The sequence below is a fragment of the Saccostrea echinata genome, unplaced genomic scaffold (assembly GCF_033153115.1).
Source record: "Saccostrea echinata isolate AGI-Se365-2 ecotype Australia unplaced genomic scaffold, CSIRO_AGI_Sech_v1 ptg000030l, whole genome shotgun sequence".
NCBI classification, from domain to species: Eukaryota; Metazoa; Mollusca; class Bivalvia; order Ostreida; family Ostreidae; genus Saccostrea; species Saccostrea echinata.
The window spans coordinates 10,097,668-10,118,530 of NW_026889779.1; the positions used below are offsets into that span (position 1 = coordinate 10,097,668).

The window sequence follows — 20,863 nt, forward strand, 5'->3', positions numbered from 1 at the left end:
TGATCATTAAACCCCCAGCCTAATTCCAGAACCCCTGATTCTGGGTCCATGAACTTCACAGTTTTGGTCGAGGACTCAGTGCTTATTACATTCATGCCAACAGTTTGACTGTTTGATGTCCAGGAGTAAAGAAGATTTTAAAAGATAGCTTTAATTTTATGGTTTTTATCCCTACTCCTCAGGACCCATGGAGGCAGGCACCATGGAAATAATTATTTTTTAGCCATTTACTTAATGATGCTATATGCAAATATGTTGTTGACATGTTGTTCAGCAGTTCAAGAGATGAAGCTGAAAATGTTCAATTTTGTCTAACGACCGGCGCACGACGGAGACGACGTCTGACAAAACACAGCAATATGTCGTCTGAGTGACTTAGGTGGCCTAAACAGTTGACACACTGCAGTGTTAAATGTGATAATGCTTTGATAATCTTTACTAGGCCCTATGGTTTGGTATCAAACGTTTGAGTATGCTGTAAGCCACTGGCTTCAGAAGGCCACAGAGCATGTTTTTGGTTGTGTATTATGTTCTCCTGGATGCTTCAGTCTGTTCCGAGGTTCAGCATTGCTAGCAGATAATGTTATGAAAACCTACACTAGAGTGCCAACTGAAGCTGCTCATCATGTGCAGTACGATCAAGGTACATTTTAATAAAACATAGAAAATATCAAAGCTTTACAGAAATAGAGTTGATGCAGGCTCTAAGAATGATCAAGCCCTACCAACTGTTGACAGTATGAATTTCAACAATATAACATATCTTTTTTTCTTCATATCACTTATGTGCATTGACTTTTTAAAAATTTTGACAAAATGCTATAATTTTCATAGCAGATTATGAATATTTAATTTTGTACATTCTTCATTTGAAAATGTCTGCTGGCTTGCAAATATGGGAGGAAATTAACGGTCTACATGTATGTATCGCAAGATAATCCAGGTAATATGTTTTTCTATTACAGGTGAAGAAATTAATGGTCTATGTATCACAAGATAATCCAGGTGTTTTTCTATTACAGGTGAAGACAGATGGTTATGTACCTTATTGTTGAAACAAAAGTATAGGGTAGAATATTGTGCTGCCTCAGATGCTTTGACCTTTGCCCCGGAAGGATTTTACGAATTTTATAACCAGAGAAGACGTTGGGCTCCATCGACTATGGCAAACATTTTGGATCTTTTAATGAATGGAAACAGTGTCAGAAAAATGAATCAGAACATATCAAGACCGTACATTTTTTACCACATATGTCTATTCATTTCCTCAATACTGACCCCAGGAACAATTTTTCTGTTGATTCTTGGAGCCATCATAACAGCTTTTCCACAAATTGAACCATGGCTTGCTCTTCTGTTAAATGGTGTTCCTGTGGCCATTTTCATAATCTCGATTTACGTCGCCAAAGAGGAAACGCAGGTAAATAGGCCTCTTCCATCACTCTTTCCACATAACGTTATGCTTTTATAAGTTATTTTGAATTATTATTGATTTGTATTACAGCTTATGATTGCGGCAATATTGTCGACGCTTTACAGCTTGGTCATGTTGGTTGTTCTGATAGGGTTGCTGAAAGAGGGCGTCGAGGCACAGTTTTGCTCAGTTACAACTGTCTTTTTTTGTTTCGTGGCTGGAGTCTTTATGATTGCTGCATTCTTACACCCAAAGGTATTTATAAACTAATTATCACAGGCATATGTATATTTCACTAGTGTTCACAAGATAGATCGTACGTGTCATATAGAGCCCCGGATTTATTTCAGTACTTTATTCTAAAACGAAAAAGACGTTAATACATAAGATTTAAGTAATTAATTTGTAGTGCTAGATGTTTTTGTTTTTCAATCACTTTGCCTATGCATAACATTCTAGCCTTTTTTTGTTAGGAATTTACCTGCATTCTGCACGGACTGCTTTATTTTCTGGCTGTTCCCTCGATGTCTATGCTTCTGATTTTTTACTCTGTTGGCAATCTGCATAACGTTAACTGGGGAACTCGAGAAAGTAAAACAGCGAAAACAGAACACTCTTCTCAAATGATAAAGAAACGAGTTCTAGGCCAATCGTTTTCTATTGGGGACTGGTGCAGGTACATGTCAATATGCAAAGATATAATCATTTCGATGAAAAAGGCCTTTCTTTCAAAAAGGTTTTGTATTAAAATCATTTAATGGAAATTCAGTTATCGCTAAGATATAGGCTATATTACAATTTTGGTTTATTTTAATATAAAATGAAAATTTTATTCCTTACAGATGTATTTTATGTTTTAACGAAATTGAGGATATAGGACCTGTTGTGTCAGAAGAAGAAAGGAAATCAGAGGAAGAGAAGCAGCCAGAAAAAGAGTCTGATGTTAAAGAACGTGAAAAAAGTCAAGGGAAATTAAAGAAGAAAGAACAGATAGACGAGGGAGACGAAAACAAATCAAAAGTTCAGGGATCCGAAACCATGAAGAATGAAGACTCCAAAGATAGAGCAAAAGTTACGGATAAGAAAGGTACATGTATACACCTTTTAAGTGTACATGTGTGTGTATCTTTATCATAAAATAAAGAAGATACAGGTGATAAAATATTATTTTTCCTCTTCAGGACAAAAGGGAAACCAAAAACGTGGTATTTTCAAAGAATGCAATCCCATTGAAAAGGATGAAGAGGACTTTTGGAGAAAATTTATCAAAAAATATCTAAAACCTCTGAAAATGAATGAAGGGGAAAAGGCAAAAATGCAAGCTGAACTTATTGAACTTAGAAACAAGGTGTTTTTCTTTTATTTTATAACAAATGCCATCTTTGTTACAATTTTTTTTGTTCTCACTCAAGTAAATGCTTATCAGAACACACTTTCCATCCATCTACCATGCAGTGTTGGTGAAACTCAAGGCGTGATCGAACCAATCTCTATCGCTTTTACGCTTGTATTTGGAATTCTGCTTTTAATTCAGTTTTTTGGAATGTTGACACACCGTGTGTCAACAATTTCTCATATAGTAGCTACAACAAAAATCTTTAATAAAGAATTAGATAGAAAAATCCCGATCAAGAAGTTTGAGAAACCAATAGCCGATGAGGTAAAAGAGGAAAAGAAGGAAAAAGAGAATATCAGTACTACTGGACACTCCAAATGGAAAATACTCCAAACAGGAATCTGGCTCCAGAACATTTCCGGAAAACCTGAAATGAAACATCAAACCATTGTAGACCTTAGACAGTCCATCCAAAAGAAGTTAGAAACGATTAATGTGAGCAGTGAGGAAGATGAGATTCTCCGTCTTTACCCAGATATGCCTGTTCCTACAATGAGTATTAGAACTTCATGTCCACCTTTAGATACAAGGAGTCCTGAATCTTCAAACCAATGAATATGAGGATGGGATATTTTTGAGTTAGTTTTATTAGTTCACCTGAGCCGAAGGCTCAAGCTTTTCTAATCAAATTTTGTTAGGTGTCTGTCTTTCCATATGTAAACTTTTCATATTTTCAAATTCTTCTAAAGAAACACTGGGCCAATTTCAACTAAACTTGCTACAAAGTATCCTTGGGTAAAGGGGATTGTAGTTTATTAAAATGAAGGGCCACACCTGCTTCCAGGGGAGATAATTACAAATTAGTAAAAAAATGAACGACAACTTTTTAAAATCTTTTTTTTAAAAAACAACTGGGTCCAAAAATATGAAACTTATGTGGAAGCATCCTCAGGTAATGATTGATCATATTGATATGGAAGAATCCTCAGTTGATTTTGATTCAGTTTTGTTCAAATCATGACCCCTGGGGATAGAAAGGGGTCGCAATGGGTGATCAAAGTTTTACATAGGAACACTCTTTAAAAATCTTCTCCTCAAGAACAGCAAAAGCCTTGATTAGTCATATTGATATAAAGCATTCTCAGATAGTGTAGATTTGATTTTGTTCAAATCTTCTCCTTAGGAATAGAGAGTGGCCACAACGGGGCATCAAAGTTTTACAAAGGAATACATAAAAAAATAATTTAAAAAATCATCTTTTTTTAAGACGAGCAGATCCTGAATAGTCATATTTATATTTATGCCTTCCATATGCTCAGAATGAAAATTATTAAACATATTGTTTCCCGCAGCTTTGTTATTTTTCAGCCAGAATATTAATGACACAAAGGTAAGACATGTTACAACGCGAAATGTAATAACAACGCAAATGTAATAAACTGGGATTCTTACATTTTGCGTTTTTACATTTTGCGTCGAGATCAACGCAAAATGTAATAACGCAAAATGTAATAACACGATTTTTGGATTATTACATTATGCGTTATTACATTTTGAGTTGGGATTAACACAAAATTTAATAATGCACTTTTTGGTTGTTACATTTTGCGTTATTTATTTTTTGCGTCGAAGACAACGCAAAATGTAATAAAACAAAATGTTATAAAACAAATATGATTATTTTTTCTGTATTGTTTTCATTGCGAAACATCACAATATTGATTTAAACATATAACAATGGGGAAACAGACAGACCTAAGAATATTAGACAAACATTACGGCCTTAACGGACATCACTAAATCTAATCGTATATTTTTAAACTCTATTTCTAACATGAGATGTCTGTTTATAAATCAGTCTGTATTATATATCCATTACTGACATTCTTGATTACTAAAGGTTGACCATGGGTCCATTAAAAGCTCTTGATATGCATGTACCACATGCTTGTGTAAATTGGTTAACAAATTAGAAGTGCATGTGTGTGTGCGTGTCTGGTGAGGAGAAGCGGGGGTAGGGTTTACTTCGTATGTTGATCTTTGTATTTTTATGCACATGCAGAAACAATCCATTTTATTATTAGAGAAAGAGGGAATTTTATTTTTGCTGGTCTGCAATGCACATGATTTGTAAAACAGTGTGATATCTTAATTGTCAAGAAACCCCCTTCCCGCTATATTTACACTTGCTAGTAAAAATAAATAGATTTCTTTTCTAAATTTCGTGCATGTGCCTATTGGCAAAAAGAAAAAGCAAACTGATACAGTGATAAACGCAAAAGCCCTCCCCCCCCCCATCCCCATACACACATGTGCACGCACGTTTCTAATTTGCAACACCTATGATTTGAATATCATCTGATTTGAGATGGCTAATGATATCAATATATGATGAAATCAGATCTATTGTAAGAATATGCATATTGTTTTATTTTCCTACTACTCAATTGAAAATTATTCTCAATCTGACCAAAAATGTGTTATTACATTTTGCGTTTTTGTATTTTGCTTAATCTCGACGCAAAATGTAACGACGCAAAATATAATAATCCAAAAATCGTGTTATTACATTTTTCGTTATTACATTTTGCGTTTATCTGGACGCAAAATGTAATAAAGCAAAATGTAATAATCCTAAAAATAGTGTTGTTACATTTTGCGTTATTACATTCTGCGTTGATATCGACGCAAAATGTAATAACGCAAAATGCAATAATCCCGGTTTATTACATTTCGCGTTGTTATTGCATTTCGCGTTGTAACAAAGACATGAAAATTGGGAGATCCTATGTTTTTCTACAATTTGTATACACCAGGATTTGGATCTCCCAAAACTTAAAGGTACAGCATGATAGTAGTCAAAAATACAATTTTATCAAACACTTATGGTGAAAAATAAGGTGGCAACCAACAATAGGCCACCAAAATCCAACTACGTTGGATTTTCCGCCACCCAAGGGAAACAACTCACATACATCTATTTTACACCATAGGGAATTTTCTAAATACAATATTGTATCTAAGAAATAATGACAAATAGTTCTATACACATCCTTAATCCTACCATATTAGGATTGAATAAATGATGAGCATTAATTTTCAGTATCAAGGCTGGCATTATTTGCATAATAACAGCAAAGATTTAAGTAAGTGAAACTTTTCTGACAACTTAATTGAATAACTGACACTATTCTGACCTAAACAAATTATTCACACACAAAACTTCATGCATTCAATTCATACTACCTAATAATTATTAGTAGGCAACAAAGTTATATGATAACCTGACCCATCTGAAACTGATAATGTATATGGAGAATGGCAGACATAATCTGAACCATCTAAAACTGATCTAGGGACAACCTGCGTGAGGATGGCAGACATAATCTGAACCACCTAAAGTGATCTAGGGACAGCCTGCATAAGGGTGGCAGACATAATCTGAACCACCTAAAGCTAATCTAGGGGCAACCTGCATGAGGGTGGCAGACATAATCTGGGTCACCAAAAGCTGATCTAGGAATAGCCTACAAAGGGATAGCAGACATAATCTGACCCATCTAAGACTATTTTCATAAACACCTATGTAAGAGGATGATTGGTATTATGCTCAATATACTTGAGGGAAGATGGGAAAACTTATCTGACTAAAATAATTCTGAAAATGGACAATGTATTGGAGAAAAAGAGTAAAAGATCCTGTCCTTATATATCTCTTGACTGCATTAGATTTCCATATACCCATACATTGAATGTCATTTTCAGAGAAACCTAACCCAGCTGCTTGTGATGCTGCCCTAATATAAAAACTATGTTCTTTGTGTTGTGTTGGATTTAAAATATGACTGCAAAAGCTACTTCTAAGTGTATTGAAACAAATGAATGTGAAACTGGAGTGTCTTTTATAAAAAGAAAAAAAAGAGGGGCCTTTTATGTGTTAAAATTGGTAAAAGTAATAAAAACAATGGAGAGGACTTTTACTCAGACTGGGCCTCTAAAAGATTTAACTGACCGGATTGCATAGTTTAGTATGATGCGAAAATAAACTTTCAGTTTTCAATCCCTTTCACCATTTTCGAAATCTATAATGTCTGAACTTTACAACACCTGATCTATAGATTGGGGTATCCCTATAATTAATTCTCCTAATAAAATCCAAAGAAACAACACTCTTTGAAGACTACCCTCACTTCAGTGATTCCCAATAGAACATGTATGACTAATGGTCTCCAAATTGACAGATTTCCCTCATTTGATGGGAGCCTGCTGTCTGACATGACTTTTGACCATGTTGACTGTCTTTTAAAGAAAATCCTTGGATGGCTCTGGCAAATTCATAATTTATGAAGGAATGAACTGGCCAAACAAATGATGCCTAATTGCTTAATGAATATTAGTTTTCAAAAAGATTAGCAAAAACATTACAATCACTATCAATTTGACTTTTTCCCCTATTAAGTTACATTTAAATTACATTTTATTAATTAAAGTACAACTACTTTTCTAAAGTAATTAATAAAAATTACCATTACCTTTTTTTTTTATTCTTGTACTCATTATAAATACAGATCATCATTGAATATGCTCATCTCTGCACAAACAATATGTCAAGCGTAATTTTAAAAAAAATATTTTACTGTACATGCTGTAGGTATTTTGTAACTATTGTTAAAAAAACTTTAAGAATAATTCCTGATCAGTTTGGGTAGATTTCTCTAAACAAAACCTGCATGTACAGAATTAAATTACATGCCTCATGAAATGTGATTTAAATTATGTATTTAGAGTAAATGAGTCACAACTAATCCACTTCAAGTAATATTCAATTGTAGGTAACCTGAACATATTAAAGGCAGAGATTTTTTACCGGGTGGTAAATTCCAGGTGAGGGAGGGGCTTATTTTGTACAGGTGTGAATGCCTTGAGGGCTAGCTGTCTACCTTTGGTTGTTTGTCTCCTAATCCCTATACACAGGAAGTGATTTAATACACAGCAGAGTACCCAAGAAGTCAAACTTTACCTGTGTTGGGATTTTGAGATGATTTTAAAATAGAAATAAAAAGTTGTAAATAAAGTTTAATCTCAATAATTTTTATTAATTTGTAATTGAATATGTGTCAAAGTATCCCCGCCCATTAAAAAATATTATTATTCAAAGTATTTTTTGAGCTATGAAAAAAAGTTATACCAAATTTTGATATATATTATCGTAAACAAAATCATAATTATTTCAAATATTAAAGGTGTGTATATATATATATATTATCAAGCTAAAAATTCCATAGTAATACAGCTTCTCTATTGTTTATACCATGTGTGGTAAATATCAAAGAATCAAAAGTTAATTTGATGGACACCACGAGTGTCAAACAATGTGTACAGGGTATACACAGGGATAATAGTAAGTAAATGTCAATCAAGTTCTAGCACCCAATGATGTACCTTAACGTACTTGATTGACAGGGGTACACATACCAGGTATTTTTGAAGGCGGTGCTTAAAATCTCTGCCTTTAAATTAGAGTAAATGAGTCACAACTGATCCACTTCTAGTTATATTCAATTGTAGGTAACCTGAACATATTATATAGAGTAAATGAGTCACAACTGATCTACTTGAAATAATATTCAATTGTAGGTAACCTGGACATATTAATTTGCTAATAAAATTGAACATTTCTTAACTTTATACATTATAATACTTGTATTTAACTTTTTCTGCCTGCTCAGATACAAGATTCATAAAAAATGGTTTATATGTAAAATTAATTGCAATCTAACTTCTTCTTTTCTAAAATTGCTAAAGCTAGATAGACTATTGCTTATCTACCAAATCATGGAATTAATGTATCTTTGAAAGATTCATTTGTTTTGATTGAGTTGGAGGGCATACATGTACCTCTAACCAAGAAGCAACAAACACATTCCTAGATTTAAATATCATTGATTGGAAAACAAAGAATGAAATGATTCATAGCTGTATGGAAGGGTAGTATCAAATTTTAGATATACATAAAACATAACATTATCCAATAACCCCTTCAATGTGACCAATGATTAAGCAAAGCAGATATATAGTAGAATCTGAAGAATGTCCAGGATGATGGGCAACTTGATCACTGGGTTCAGTGGAAAGTGTATTCGATGACTCTTGAAATCCACTTGTATAGGTTCGGCATTGGTGATGGCACTTTGAGAGTCGAGAGACTTGACATCTGCTGTTTCCAATTCTCGACTGCCAAATTACTCTCTTTCTACTTACTGGGGAATCATCTGTGTCTAGTCATTTCTTTGACAGATGAAACTGAAAGGGCAAATTCTAATTTTATATGTTACAAATGTATATATATTACTTTCTCTCTATATTAAACTTATTATCTAACTAGGAAAACACCATTTGGTACTTTTCCATTTTAGATTGAAATGCCTCATCAAAAAAAATTTTATATTGGCCCTTCACAATTATACATATACTATGATAATATCATGATGGTGGCTTAAAAGCATAAGACACTTATTCTTAGACATAAGAAACAATGTGGTAAATAAATCTATCACTTCATGGTGATTTATAAAAATTAAAATAAAATTAAAAGTCATGCTTTGTTTGTGATACTGTATTGATGTTTGACTTGAACATGTTGAAGTGATCTTGAGATTCAAGTACTGCTAACTTTGTTCTTGTTTACTTCTTGTAAAAGAGAGAGAGACGTCTTACTTCAATATACATACACCCCTTCTAATGTGTTCGGAACATTTTATTTTTCGGTGTTCTGCAAATTATAAAATCCGAGGAGTTCCCAGTAGCTCTCACAGTAGCTCTGGCGAGATCTAGCGAGACTACAAAGAGATAAGGTAAATTATTCGCGGAAATGTGGCTAAGAAGTGACTAGCACGTGGAAACATGGTAAACAGAAAAGTTATCTTGCGTTTCATTTTTCACCACCGAATAATATCTGTAGAAATGTACTTCAATTATCTCTCTTGAATTCATTCAAACGTCAATAAGTATTCTTCATGACATTATTTTCTGCACTTATGTATCAAAATTTCTTTTTGAACCAACATGCTTGCATGCATGGGAACTGGGACTATATTTTTTGGCGTTAAATTAGCAAATGGGGTACCAATATACCTTGATCTGAATGAGTTAAATTGCATTGTGGGTTACTACGGATACAACAGGAATTTTACGCGTGAAAAAAAAAACAAACAAAAACAAGGCGATCGGAAAGGCACATAGAACATTTTTTCCATGCATTTTCATGCTGTCCATTTTAACTCTCTTATTTCCATGCTCACAATTACAAACAATTCATTTTTAACATGTTAAATTAACGTGGAATTCTAGGTTTCTCAAAGTCATACTGTAAGGTGATTTTCGTCTGCATTCCTTTGTTGTACTATCGGTGAATGAATACAATTGTCAGGTGGGTTCCCTGACCAAAAAGCACAGATGGTGACGGGTATTGTAATATGAAAAAAAAACTTTGTTGTCCATTTAACTGTTTAAATACCTAAGAGATGCTGCTTGTCTTCCTTAACCTTGAACAGCTGTTGAAGCGCTAGTGTTCTATACGTGGCACAGACTACATTTTTTTATATGCATTTTCTAGTAAACAACGTAACAACAAATTACAAACGCCCATGGCATCTTTCATAGTTTCTACTCTTCGTATTTTTTCATATAAACAGTTTTTTTTCAGTTTGGTTTTTTTTTTTGGCAATCCATGGAATGAGTTGAGCCACATGTTCGAAGTAAAATGTAAACACATAGGTGTCAAGTTAACGTTGCTATTCATTCAATGATTGGTCAATTGTTGGTGGTAAGATCCTCTGTGCGCATTAATAACAAAAGCCATATAAGGTAAACAAAGGTTTGTCACATATATATTTTTTTCTACCAGCGTATCGGGCGATTTTGTAAAAAATAACACTACTAAGATCGAATTTTCGCCGTAAATTATCACAAAAGCGAAGATTAATTGAGTAGATTGTGATTTTTTTTTTTACATCCCAACCATTTATGTTTAAAATTTGTAAAAAAAATTATCAGAAAGTTTTTTAAAAGAAACGGATTATAGCAATTTCCTGTTTACTGCCAATTTTATTTATAAAAACGGTTCTACCCTATAACCTTTGAATGGGTCAACCTACACCACGTGTCTTGAATTTAAATCACAATAACACTAGAAGGGGTGACATATGTGAATAGTAGTGCACATAAGTAACTAAGTAATAACTTTGAGACAGTAACTTGACTCACTTTACTTAGACATTATGTACTGCTTGTTAATATTGAGCACCACTAATTTAGCAACCAAGACACAAGTAATTTAGACATTGATTATGTATTGCTAGTTCATCTTAAGAACCAATATCTTAGAAAATGTGACCTGACCTAGATTTTAGACATTATGTACTGCTAGTTCAATATTGAGAACCAATTGCAATACCTAGAGACTGTGACATGACTAACTTTACCTAGACATCATGTATTGTTATTTCATGTTGAGAACCAATAACTAAGAGACAATGAACTAAACTTACTTAGTCATCATATACTGCTATTTCGCATTGAGAAATAAATCTTTGAGACAGTAACAAAGACGAACTTTGAGTTCTAAGACATCAAGTACCATCGTCCATGTGTACGGTTAGTTCACATTAAGACTTAAAATCTTTGAGACATTAACATGAATTACTTTGACATCATGTACAGCTAGTTCACATTGAAAACCAAAATCATTGAGACAGTAACATGACTTACCTATACATCATGTACTCCTAGATCTCATTGAGAACCAATAACTTAGAATAGATGCAGTGACACAACTAATTCTACTTAGACATTATGTACTGCTAGTTCACATTGAGAACCAAAATCTTTAAGACAGTAGCATGAATTTCTTCACCATCATATACTGCAAGTTGACATTGAGAACCCATTAACTTAGAGGCAGTAACATGGAAAACTTAGACATCATGTATACTGCTAGTTCACATTGCGAATAAATAACTTAGAGACAGTAACATGGAAAACTTAGACTTCATGTATACTGCAAGTTCAACTGCGAACCAATAACTTAGAGGCAGTAACATGGAAAACTTAGACATCATGTATACTGCTAGTTCACATAGCAAATCAATAACTTAGAGGCAGTAAATCAATAACTTAGAGGCAGTAACATGGAAAACTTAGACATCATGCATACTGCGAGTTCACATTGCGAATAAATAACTTAGAGGATGTGACTTGATTTACATGTACTTAGACATGATGTATGAAAGTTCATGTACTTACAAACCTTATAGCACGGTGTGCAAAAATTTCTTGAAAAATCATATTAGTCTGACAGAGAGTAAACTTCGACACAATGTTAGATGCAATATTAATACTTTTCTTTTCTTTGTTGCTTTATATCTTACTCTCAGACTTATTTCCTATACATTACATATATATTAAATATATCTTTTGCTTCAATATTAAGTTTTATATACTGGCCTTAGACTTCTGCAAGTGTTGTTCACTGTAGATGTATTGACCATGCCACCATGTGTACTGGATCAGTACTGAATAATTTTGTAGCCCTGGATGAACTCCATTTAGCCTGTAGTACTGACGGTCCGATGACATTCCTCGGTGTCTTCAGAATGTCGCATTTGGTACGGAGTTATAAAAAAAGTGTTCAAAGGGCGATTTATTTCAATACGCCATAATTATACTGGCAGCGATTCTTGTGAGATTCCAGTAGGGTATCCGTACCGTGAATAAAAGAGTTATTAAATGATATTCCGAACAATTTTCCCGGGGTGTTGAAAGACACATCGTTACCCCTGATTTGTAACTAAGAAACAAATGCCTGGGGCTGTGGGGGAAAAAATTACAATCGTCCGACCCGCCATTACAGTGAACTTTGACCTTTCACTGTTCACAGGCTCCGATGGAGAGGAAATAACATCAACACTAACATATTAAACCGATTGTGCATATAAGTCCTTATGTACTGACAATCCGCTGGATAATTATTAGGTGTTGATCAGTGATAAATAATCACATGTTTTCCTTTACAGATTTCAGCGTGCACAGACACTTGCAGCTTGAGTATCTAACATTGATACTGATCACGTGATCACACTGTAACTATTAGCTAAACACCGCAAGGTCCCTAAAACCTGAGACTATTCATAACATTACATGCAAGTAGTTTATGTAGCCTAAGTTAACACATTACATAATATACAGATAGCTAAACATATTATTTCCAATTTATTTCCATTAATATTACATGAAGCATTCTCAGGTAGTGTAAATTCACGTTTGTTCAAATCATGACCCCCAGGGTAGGCAGGGACTACAATTGACAATCAAAGTTACACTTAAAAATTATAGGAAATTTTTTTTTTCTTTTCCAGAACAGCAAAGACATGATCAGTCATATAAATTCAGAAGCATCATGAGATTGTTTAGATGCAAGTTTGTTCAAATCATGTCCCTCCCCTACTGTTATATTAAACTTTTTCAATATTAAACTGATTTTTACTTTTCCTTAGCCAAAAAGCTAAGATAACGATGGGCCCACGGGCCTCTTGTTTTGTTTTTATAAATAGTGTTGTTTGAAGATATATAGCGATATTTGCCTTAAAAATCGAACGTTAACATAAATTTTCGCAAGTTTTATTTTTCAATTTTTCCTCTCCTGAACCGAAGGTACAAGTGAGCTTTTTGATTGAAATCTGTCTGTTGTCATCGTCGTTGTGAACTTTCATAATTTTCTCCAAAACCACTGGGCCAATTGAACCACACTTGGCACAATAATCCTTCGGTAAAGGGGATTCAAGTTTGTTCAAATTAAGGGTCACACACTCTTCCAAGGATAGATTATAAAGGAATAGTGAACATATGGTTCTTTAATATAAAAATCTTCTCAAGAACCACTAAGCAAGAAAAGATGAAATTTATCTGAAAGCTCTCTGGGGTATTGTATATTCAAATTTGTTCAATTCATGCCCCCGGAGAAGGATGGGACCACTATAAGCGATCAAAAATTTTACATAGAAATATCTTTAAAAGTTCTTCTTGTCAAAGACACCCTCAGGTAGTATAAATTCAGGGTTGTACATATCATGTCCCCAGGGGGTACGTTGTGGCAACTATGGGCAATCAAAGTTTTAAATATGAATATTTAGGAAAAATATTTAAAATTTTTTTTCTCAAGAACAGGAAGGTCATGATATCATATCTAGATCGAAGCATACTCAGGTAGGTAGAATCAAGTTTGTCAATCATGACCCCCGGGGATGGGGTGGGGTCACTGTGGGCGATCGAACTTTTTCATAGGAAAATATAGGAAGAATATTTGTTTTTTTTTTCTTTTCAAAATGCACATTCATTTATTCATATTTTAGCAGTAAGTAGACAAAATATGTACATTTTTTTTTAAACAATGACCCTAGAGGTTAAGGTAGGACCACTCCTGCGAGATGATATTCATGACTTATAGTTGTTCATCATTGTTCATGAATGCTCATAAAAGATTCATAATAGTTTCATAAAAGTAGTTCATGAATTTAATTCATGAACACATTCATACTGAAAAAAATTTATACTTCATGAACAATGATGAACCTTTATGAAATTCGAAAATCTTCAACATTGACACAGCAGCACAAGTTTCATGATTATTCATGATTATACACATACACATCAACATGAATTGTATTTTCTCATGTCCATTTAAGAAATACATGAATCATCAATGTTTTCAAGTAATGATAACCATCACTCACAGTCCAGTATGTTAAAAAAAATACTATTTGATCCCTAAAACTTATAATTTATTATTTAAAAAAAGCCTCCATGCCTATTGCAACATTTTTGTTCATGGGCATAAATGGTTCTAAAATTTACAACATATATATTTATTTTTTTATAAGGTAACATCTTAAAGTAGAAAATAAAAATTGTGTGGTTAATAAACATGTTGCCGATCATCTGAAAAGATATCATATTAGTCTTGTCTATGATGTCAGTTTCAAATTGTGTGCTTGCATGAGAAGATCCAAAACAACTTGGTTCCATAAGAATCATACTCCTGTCAATTCTCCTTCACTGATAAACATAGCTGATTCTTGCCGCTGATTCTTCAGTCTTTTGGGATATTTCAGTTCTAGTTGTTTCTTTGTTAGACCTGTAAAAATTGTACGCTCTTAATGAAAGTTACATTTTAAATGAATAGGCATTGACAAAAAAACAAAAACAAAAACAAACAAAACATTCAGCAACTATCTGCATAGTTTCAAAGTAGGTAATCTATACGTCTAATATGCCTGTGATGACTTAAGTTTCAATTTATGTGAATAATTTTGATGTATAAATAGAAACACAATCGTTTTCCCTGAATTCAATAAGCTAGATAATTTTAAAAAAAATATTAAGTTTAAATACTTCATAAAAATATTTCCACATAATATCGGTACTTTTTGCCTACTAAGTAATCTGTGAGGACACGGATTGTGTCAAACTCTGTCAACTAATAACACTGTATACATAATTTTAAATCGTATTTTATCTCCCTCTTGTTTCATTCTTGAGAAAAAAGCAAATGCCTTGCCAATCTCATTTTGAAATTCGAACAAACCAAACAATAAATAGGGCCATAAAAATATAATTAATTTAAGAACATATGAAACAACAACCTTGCAGGTTGTGCACACGATATCCATCCCCCGATGTAACATGTATAAAACAGATGAAAACTTACTCATGTTGTGAGCTGATGAATGCAGGCGGAACAGTGCTGGTCTTTCTGTTGTTTGGATGGTGTGCATTTAAAATATAACCTCCAATGCAGTCTATATTGTAAATTCTCAAGTTTACAAACTTCTATCGCCCACCGAAAAACAAAAAGGCCGCCATCTTTTTAGCGGATGGCGAGGCAATTCGTATCAATAATTTTTCACACCCTTTTTATTCAAAGATTTTTTTAAAGTTTGTAGAAACGTTGGCATAAATATAATAAAAAAGTAAAACTTTATTTAATAGTACCAGTCCACGATTAACTAGGCCTATTTATTTACCATTTTTTATCAAGGTACCCCAAACAAGAATACATTGGCGGCCAATTAATATTACGGGTATGATTTGAATCGCAACCTCAATCGTTTTTAGAAAACGTCGTTTGATTGGACGCTTCTGGTAGCTGATTTATAACATCATTACTGATTAGTTAAGCAGTTACGCGAGCGCCAAATTTTCAATATATTGAAAGGAAGGAGGATGTGCATTGCATTGTCAGAAGATTGTCGATAGATCTAGATTCTGTCAACATTTTTTTAATGGAGTGTTAACTATTATATTCATCGAAAGGAAGGACTGCAATACAGAAAGCATGTGGTAAGAACATAATTCTTTAATTATTTTGGTTCCAAATTTGTTGATTAGCACACTTGTTACACGCATGCCAAACAAACGTGATTTAAAAAAAAAATAACTCGGAGAGAAATATAATTTCAGTTATTGTTAAATGAAATGGATTTTAATGAAATATTTTTTAAAAATTTATTTTAAAAAACTTGTGTTTTGGTCTCAGAATTTTTTTTATATATTTTATAATAAAAAATGGAAGGGGGGCATACAACCCCCCCCCACCCCCCACCCCCGTGTGCCCATGGACTAGCTCAGATTGAAGAAAAAGGAAACTTGAATCTAAATTGAAACTAAAATCATATTTAAATTTTCTTTACTGATTAGAACAAATTGACTTTGACTCGTCTCTGAGGATTCCTGACTCTTTATAAATTAAAGACCAAGTATTCTGTATAAAAGACAGGTAATTCCTACATTTTTTTCTGGCCTCCAGTTGCAGCATCACCACAATTCCCATATTATTTAAAAGTATCCTGTTCCAGGGATAACAAATGCACCACAGGCATCTGACTTACTTGAACGTGCCATAAGAAGAACACAAGCGTTGTTTAAGATTCTGAAACTGATCCAGACTGTATATGTAATTGTTTAAGAGTGTGTTGGCTAAAGGCTGTATACATTTATAAATTCAATGAATTAATTTAATACAGAGCATTTAGTTTAGAATATTGTAGTCATTATTTATATATTATCAAATTTTTAAATAGAATGTTTATGTACATGTATTTTGAGGGTACTCACAGTGGTTTTGCCAATTTGGCCTTCTGTCAAATTACGTAATTCAAGAATGATATTCTTAAAAAGTTCCTGAAATGTTCATGAAAGATCTAATGAAGCTAAAATTCACAGGACACTATGATTTCATGAATTCTATAAGGAAGTTCATGAATTTTCAAGAGTAGTAAGTAATTCATGAACAACCCACTATTCTTGAATATTCTTGAACTTGGTTTTCATGAATGAAATTCATGAAATCATGAGTGTCCAATTATAACTTCATAGGATCTTCATGAATATTTCATGAGCAGATTCAAGAATATATTTCATGAACTTTTCTTAAAAGTTCAAGAATTATTCTTGATACTCTCGCAGGGGCATTATGGGCGATCAAAGTTTTTCATAGAAATACTCGAGGATAATCTTAAAAATTCTTATCCTCAAGAACAGCAAAGCCACGATTAGTTATATTTATACTGAAGCATTTTCAGGTAATATAGATTCTAATTTGTTCAAATCATGACGTCCAGATATAGGATGAGGCCACGATGGCCAAGCAGAGTTTTACATAAGAATATATAGGAGAATTCCTTTTAAAAGCTTCTTCTCCAGAACAGTAAAGTCATACATAGGAAAAATCTCAGTCATATATCGAAGCATCCTCAGATTCAAGTTTGATAAATCATGATACATGGGGATGGGTTTGGACAGGCGGGTCACAATATATTTTCTTAATTTAACATAAGAATACTAGTATATTGGAAACAAGATGTTTTTGTGAAACACTGATGCCCCCGTACGACAGTCATTTGGAGAAGGTTAAAGTTTCTGAAATGTAAGTTAAACTCAAAGGTCAAGGTCAAGAAATCCCAAAATGTTGTTTTTCCAAAGAAGGGACTTGTTGCAATGAGTATACCCGTGAAATTTGAGAGCCCAATAACCAACAGTTCAAAAGTTATTGCCAAGGTTAAAGTTTTTAAAAAGTGGGCCAAACTCCAAGGTCAAAGGGTCAAAATCGATACCCAGGGAAAGGACTGTCACAAGAAATATACATTTGAAATATAAAAGCCCTAGCATCAACTGTAGTTGATCAAGAGTATAAATTTATTCATACCCAAAGAAAGGACTTGTCACAAGGAATACACAAATGAAATATTAAAGTCCTAGATCCAATTAATCAAAAGTTACGACTAAGGTTAAAGTTTTGGGGAAAAATTAGACAAACAGATTAACAGACAGACGGACAGGACAAAAACTACATACCCTGAATCTTCGATTACGGGAGCATGAAATTCTGCGAAGATCAGAAGGGGTATAGTTACTCGGTAAGCGTGTGGCCCATGGATCTCTTGTTTGCTTTGGGGTTTTTGCTTTTTTAATATTCATTTTGTTTTGTTTTGTTTTTTGTTTTCTTTCTCGGCTTTAATTTAGGATACAAGATTACTGTTTTTATACTCGCATTTGTATACATACGATTTTAATCATATTCATTGGTAATTAAAATTCATAACATTGTTTCGTCTTGCATTTTAAAACTTTATAATTCATACAATTCCTGCATGCACTCCATAATCAATAAAAGAACAACACGTATACATGTCAATGAGAATATTTTGAAGATTTAAAAAATGCCTTGTATTACGGCATTTAGTTTTCTTCTTGCTTCAAATTATTAGCTCACCTGAACTGAAAGACTGGTGTCCATCTTTCCACATTTTCGACTTCTCAAGAACCATGTGACCAAGTATGACCAAATATGCCACAAAGCATCCTTTGGTAAAGAGGAATCAAATTTATTAAAATACAGAACTATACAAGTTGTATATGAATACTGAGACCAGAGGTCACCTTATATTGTTCACCATTACGGGGGCCAGAGGTTACTTTATATTGTACATCATTAGGGGGACCAGAGGTTACCTTATATTGTTGATCATTAGGGAGACCAGAGGTTACCTTGTATTGTACATCATTAGGGGGGCATCAGATCACATAAAGTTGTATATGAATACGGAGACCATGGTCACCTTATATTGTACAACAAGAGATCACAAAAAGTCATATATGAATACGGAGACCAGAGGTCACCTTAAATTGTACATCATGATTGGGACCAGAGGTCACATAAAGTTGTTTATGAATACGGTGACCAGAGGTCACCTTATTTTGTACATTATTAGGGGAACCAGAGGGCACCTTATATTGTAAATCATCTGGGGTATTAGAGGTCACCTTATATTGAACATCATTAGGGAGACAAGAGGCCACCTTATACTGTACATCATTAGGGGGACTTCTATTGTTCGTCATTAGGGGGACCAGAGGTCACCTTATATTGTACATGTACATTACTGTGGTTTCTTAATTATTCGTGAAACACCAATTTTCGTGGATTTCCTTGTTGAGTTGATCCACGAAATTAAATGTTCCTCGAAGTTTGGTGTCTCCATTTGATTTATGATACAAAACCTTTAAAAAGCCTATTCCGGCTTTCGTTAATATATAAAAAAGATTTACGATGAAAAAATGTAGGTCAGAGTTAAAAAGCATGATAAACTTTCTAAATTAATTGTCAATGTACATGTAGATGTTTTGATCGTGAGCAGTTAAATTTAATTAATTAAGATGAACGTTTGTCAGTCAAACTGTAGAAAATTAAAATCAAAAATAAAACATCGTCCAAAGAAAATTCATCGTCTCGTAAATCCAGTAGGAGATGGCTCAATTGACAAATTTTCCAAATTGCATTTTTGTATTTCAAGAATTTCTTTTTTTCAAATATATGAAGACCAATCAGAATTAAGCTTTAGATTCGGTTGTGATTGTAACCGTAAGTAGAGCAGTTTAGCAAAATTCTTAGGCACTTGGAGGTATAAAAACATCTATTTCTTCAAGTAAAATGCATTGGAGCGAAACGAAGCAAGTTATATTATAAGTATATAGAAATGATTTATCGCGTCAGGCCGTTTAAAAAGCAACCACAATACCCCAAACCCGAATTTGCCTCAAAAAGAATGTCCTGCCCTTCCTTTTTTATACATGCAAATACTCAATATTTACATTAACTTCCAGTGCCCGTGGGCATACCCTACAAACTAGACAGTGATTCCTTAAAAATCTATTTTACAACATTTTTTGAATTTATATTTACAATTTTATTTCATATATAAATGTAAATATAAGGAATCAATGTCTGGTTTGTTGGGTATGCCAGGGACATCAACGACAGTTGGAATGTTGGGATAATTTATGCATAACGGGCTTCGTCTGTTATGCATATTATCCGACGTTTCCAACTATCGTTGATGCTGTGGCATATACAACAAACTAGCCAGTGATTCCTCAAAAAAGTCATCTTTTCTTTTGTTTTCCCTTATCTTTCTTCTTTGATATAGCCGCCTGCTAAAAAACGTTCGCTGTGGAAAGTAGTTCGCTTGCATGCATACGCATTCAGTAGCGTATATGCGAAAGATGTTATAAGTAGTCATCTATTTCCTTCCTCAATTTTATTCTCAAACAAAAATATCAATTATCATTTGTATAGATCGAGTGAATAAAATATATTTGTTAAAGTATCGTCTCTCGCTATGATTATTTTGTGTATCGGACGCTTCTGCATTGACGCTGTTTGGATTTTTTGTTTTTATAATAAGGCAGGCGATTTGCGTGTCTTAAGCAAGGACTTTGCTTTCAGCAAAGTTCGACTAAAAATGAATTTATCTGATAAATACTGTAAAAGAGGAAACTTTGAAAACGTGGAAACAATTGACGAAATTGACGAATCACGAATAATCGTCAAAGATTCCATGCACCCGTCAACTTTCACATTCTTGTTAAATACTAGTAGACCGCCAAAGTTTTCACTCGGCATATTTCTAATTTACCGAAATCGTCAAACCTTCAACCCTTTAATTTAAGCACATCTAGAGTATGATTTATGGATTTGTGAATCTATGATTAACAAATCT

General features: G+C 33.5%; 1 protein-coding gene across 1 annotated transcript in view; it reads left to right on the forward strand.

Annotated features, from left to right (window-relative positions):
- Window positions 1-20,863, forward strand: part of LOC133196178 (chitin synthase chs-2-like) — a 63,496-nt gene that overhangs the window by 10,486 nt on the left and 32,147 nt on the right. The window contains 4 exon segments of the mRNA XM_061332107.1: window positions 443-643; window positions 1,023-1,420; window positions 1,505-1,669; window positions 1,888-2,090. Coding sequence (XP_061188091.1) covers window positions 443-643; window positions 1,023-1,420; window positions 1,505-1,669; window positions 1,888-2,090 — 967 coding nt within the window.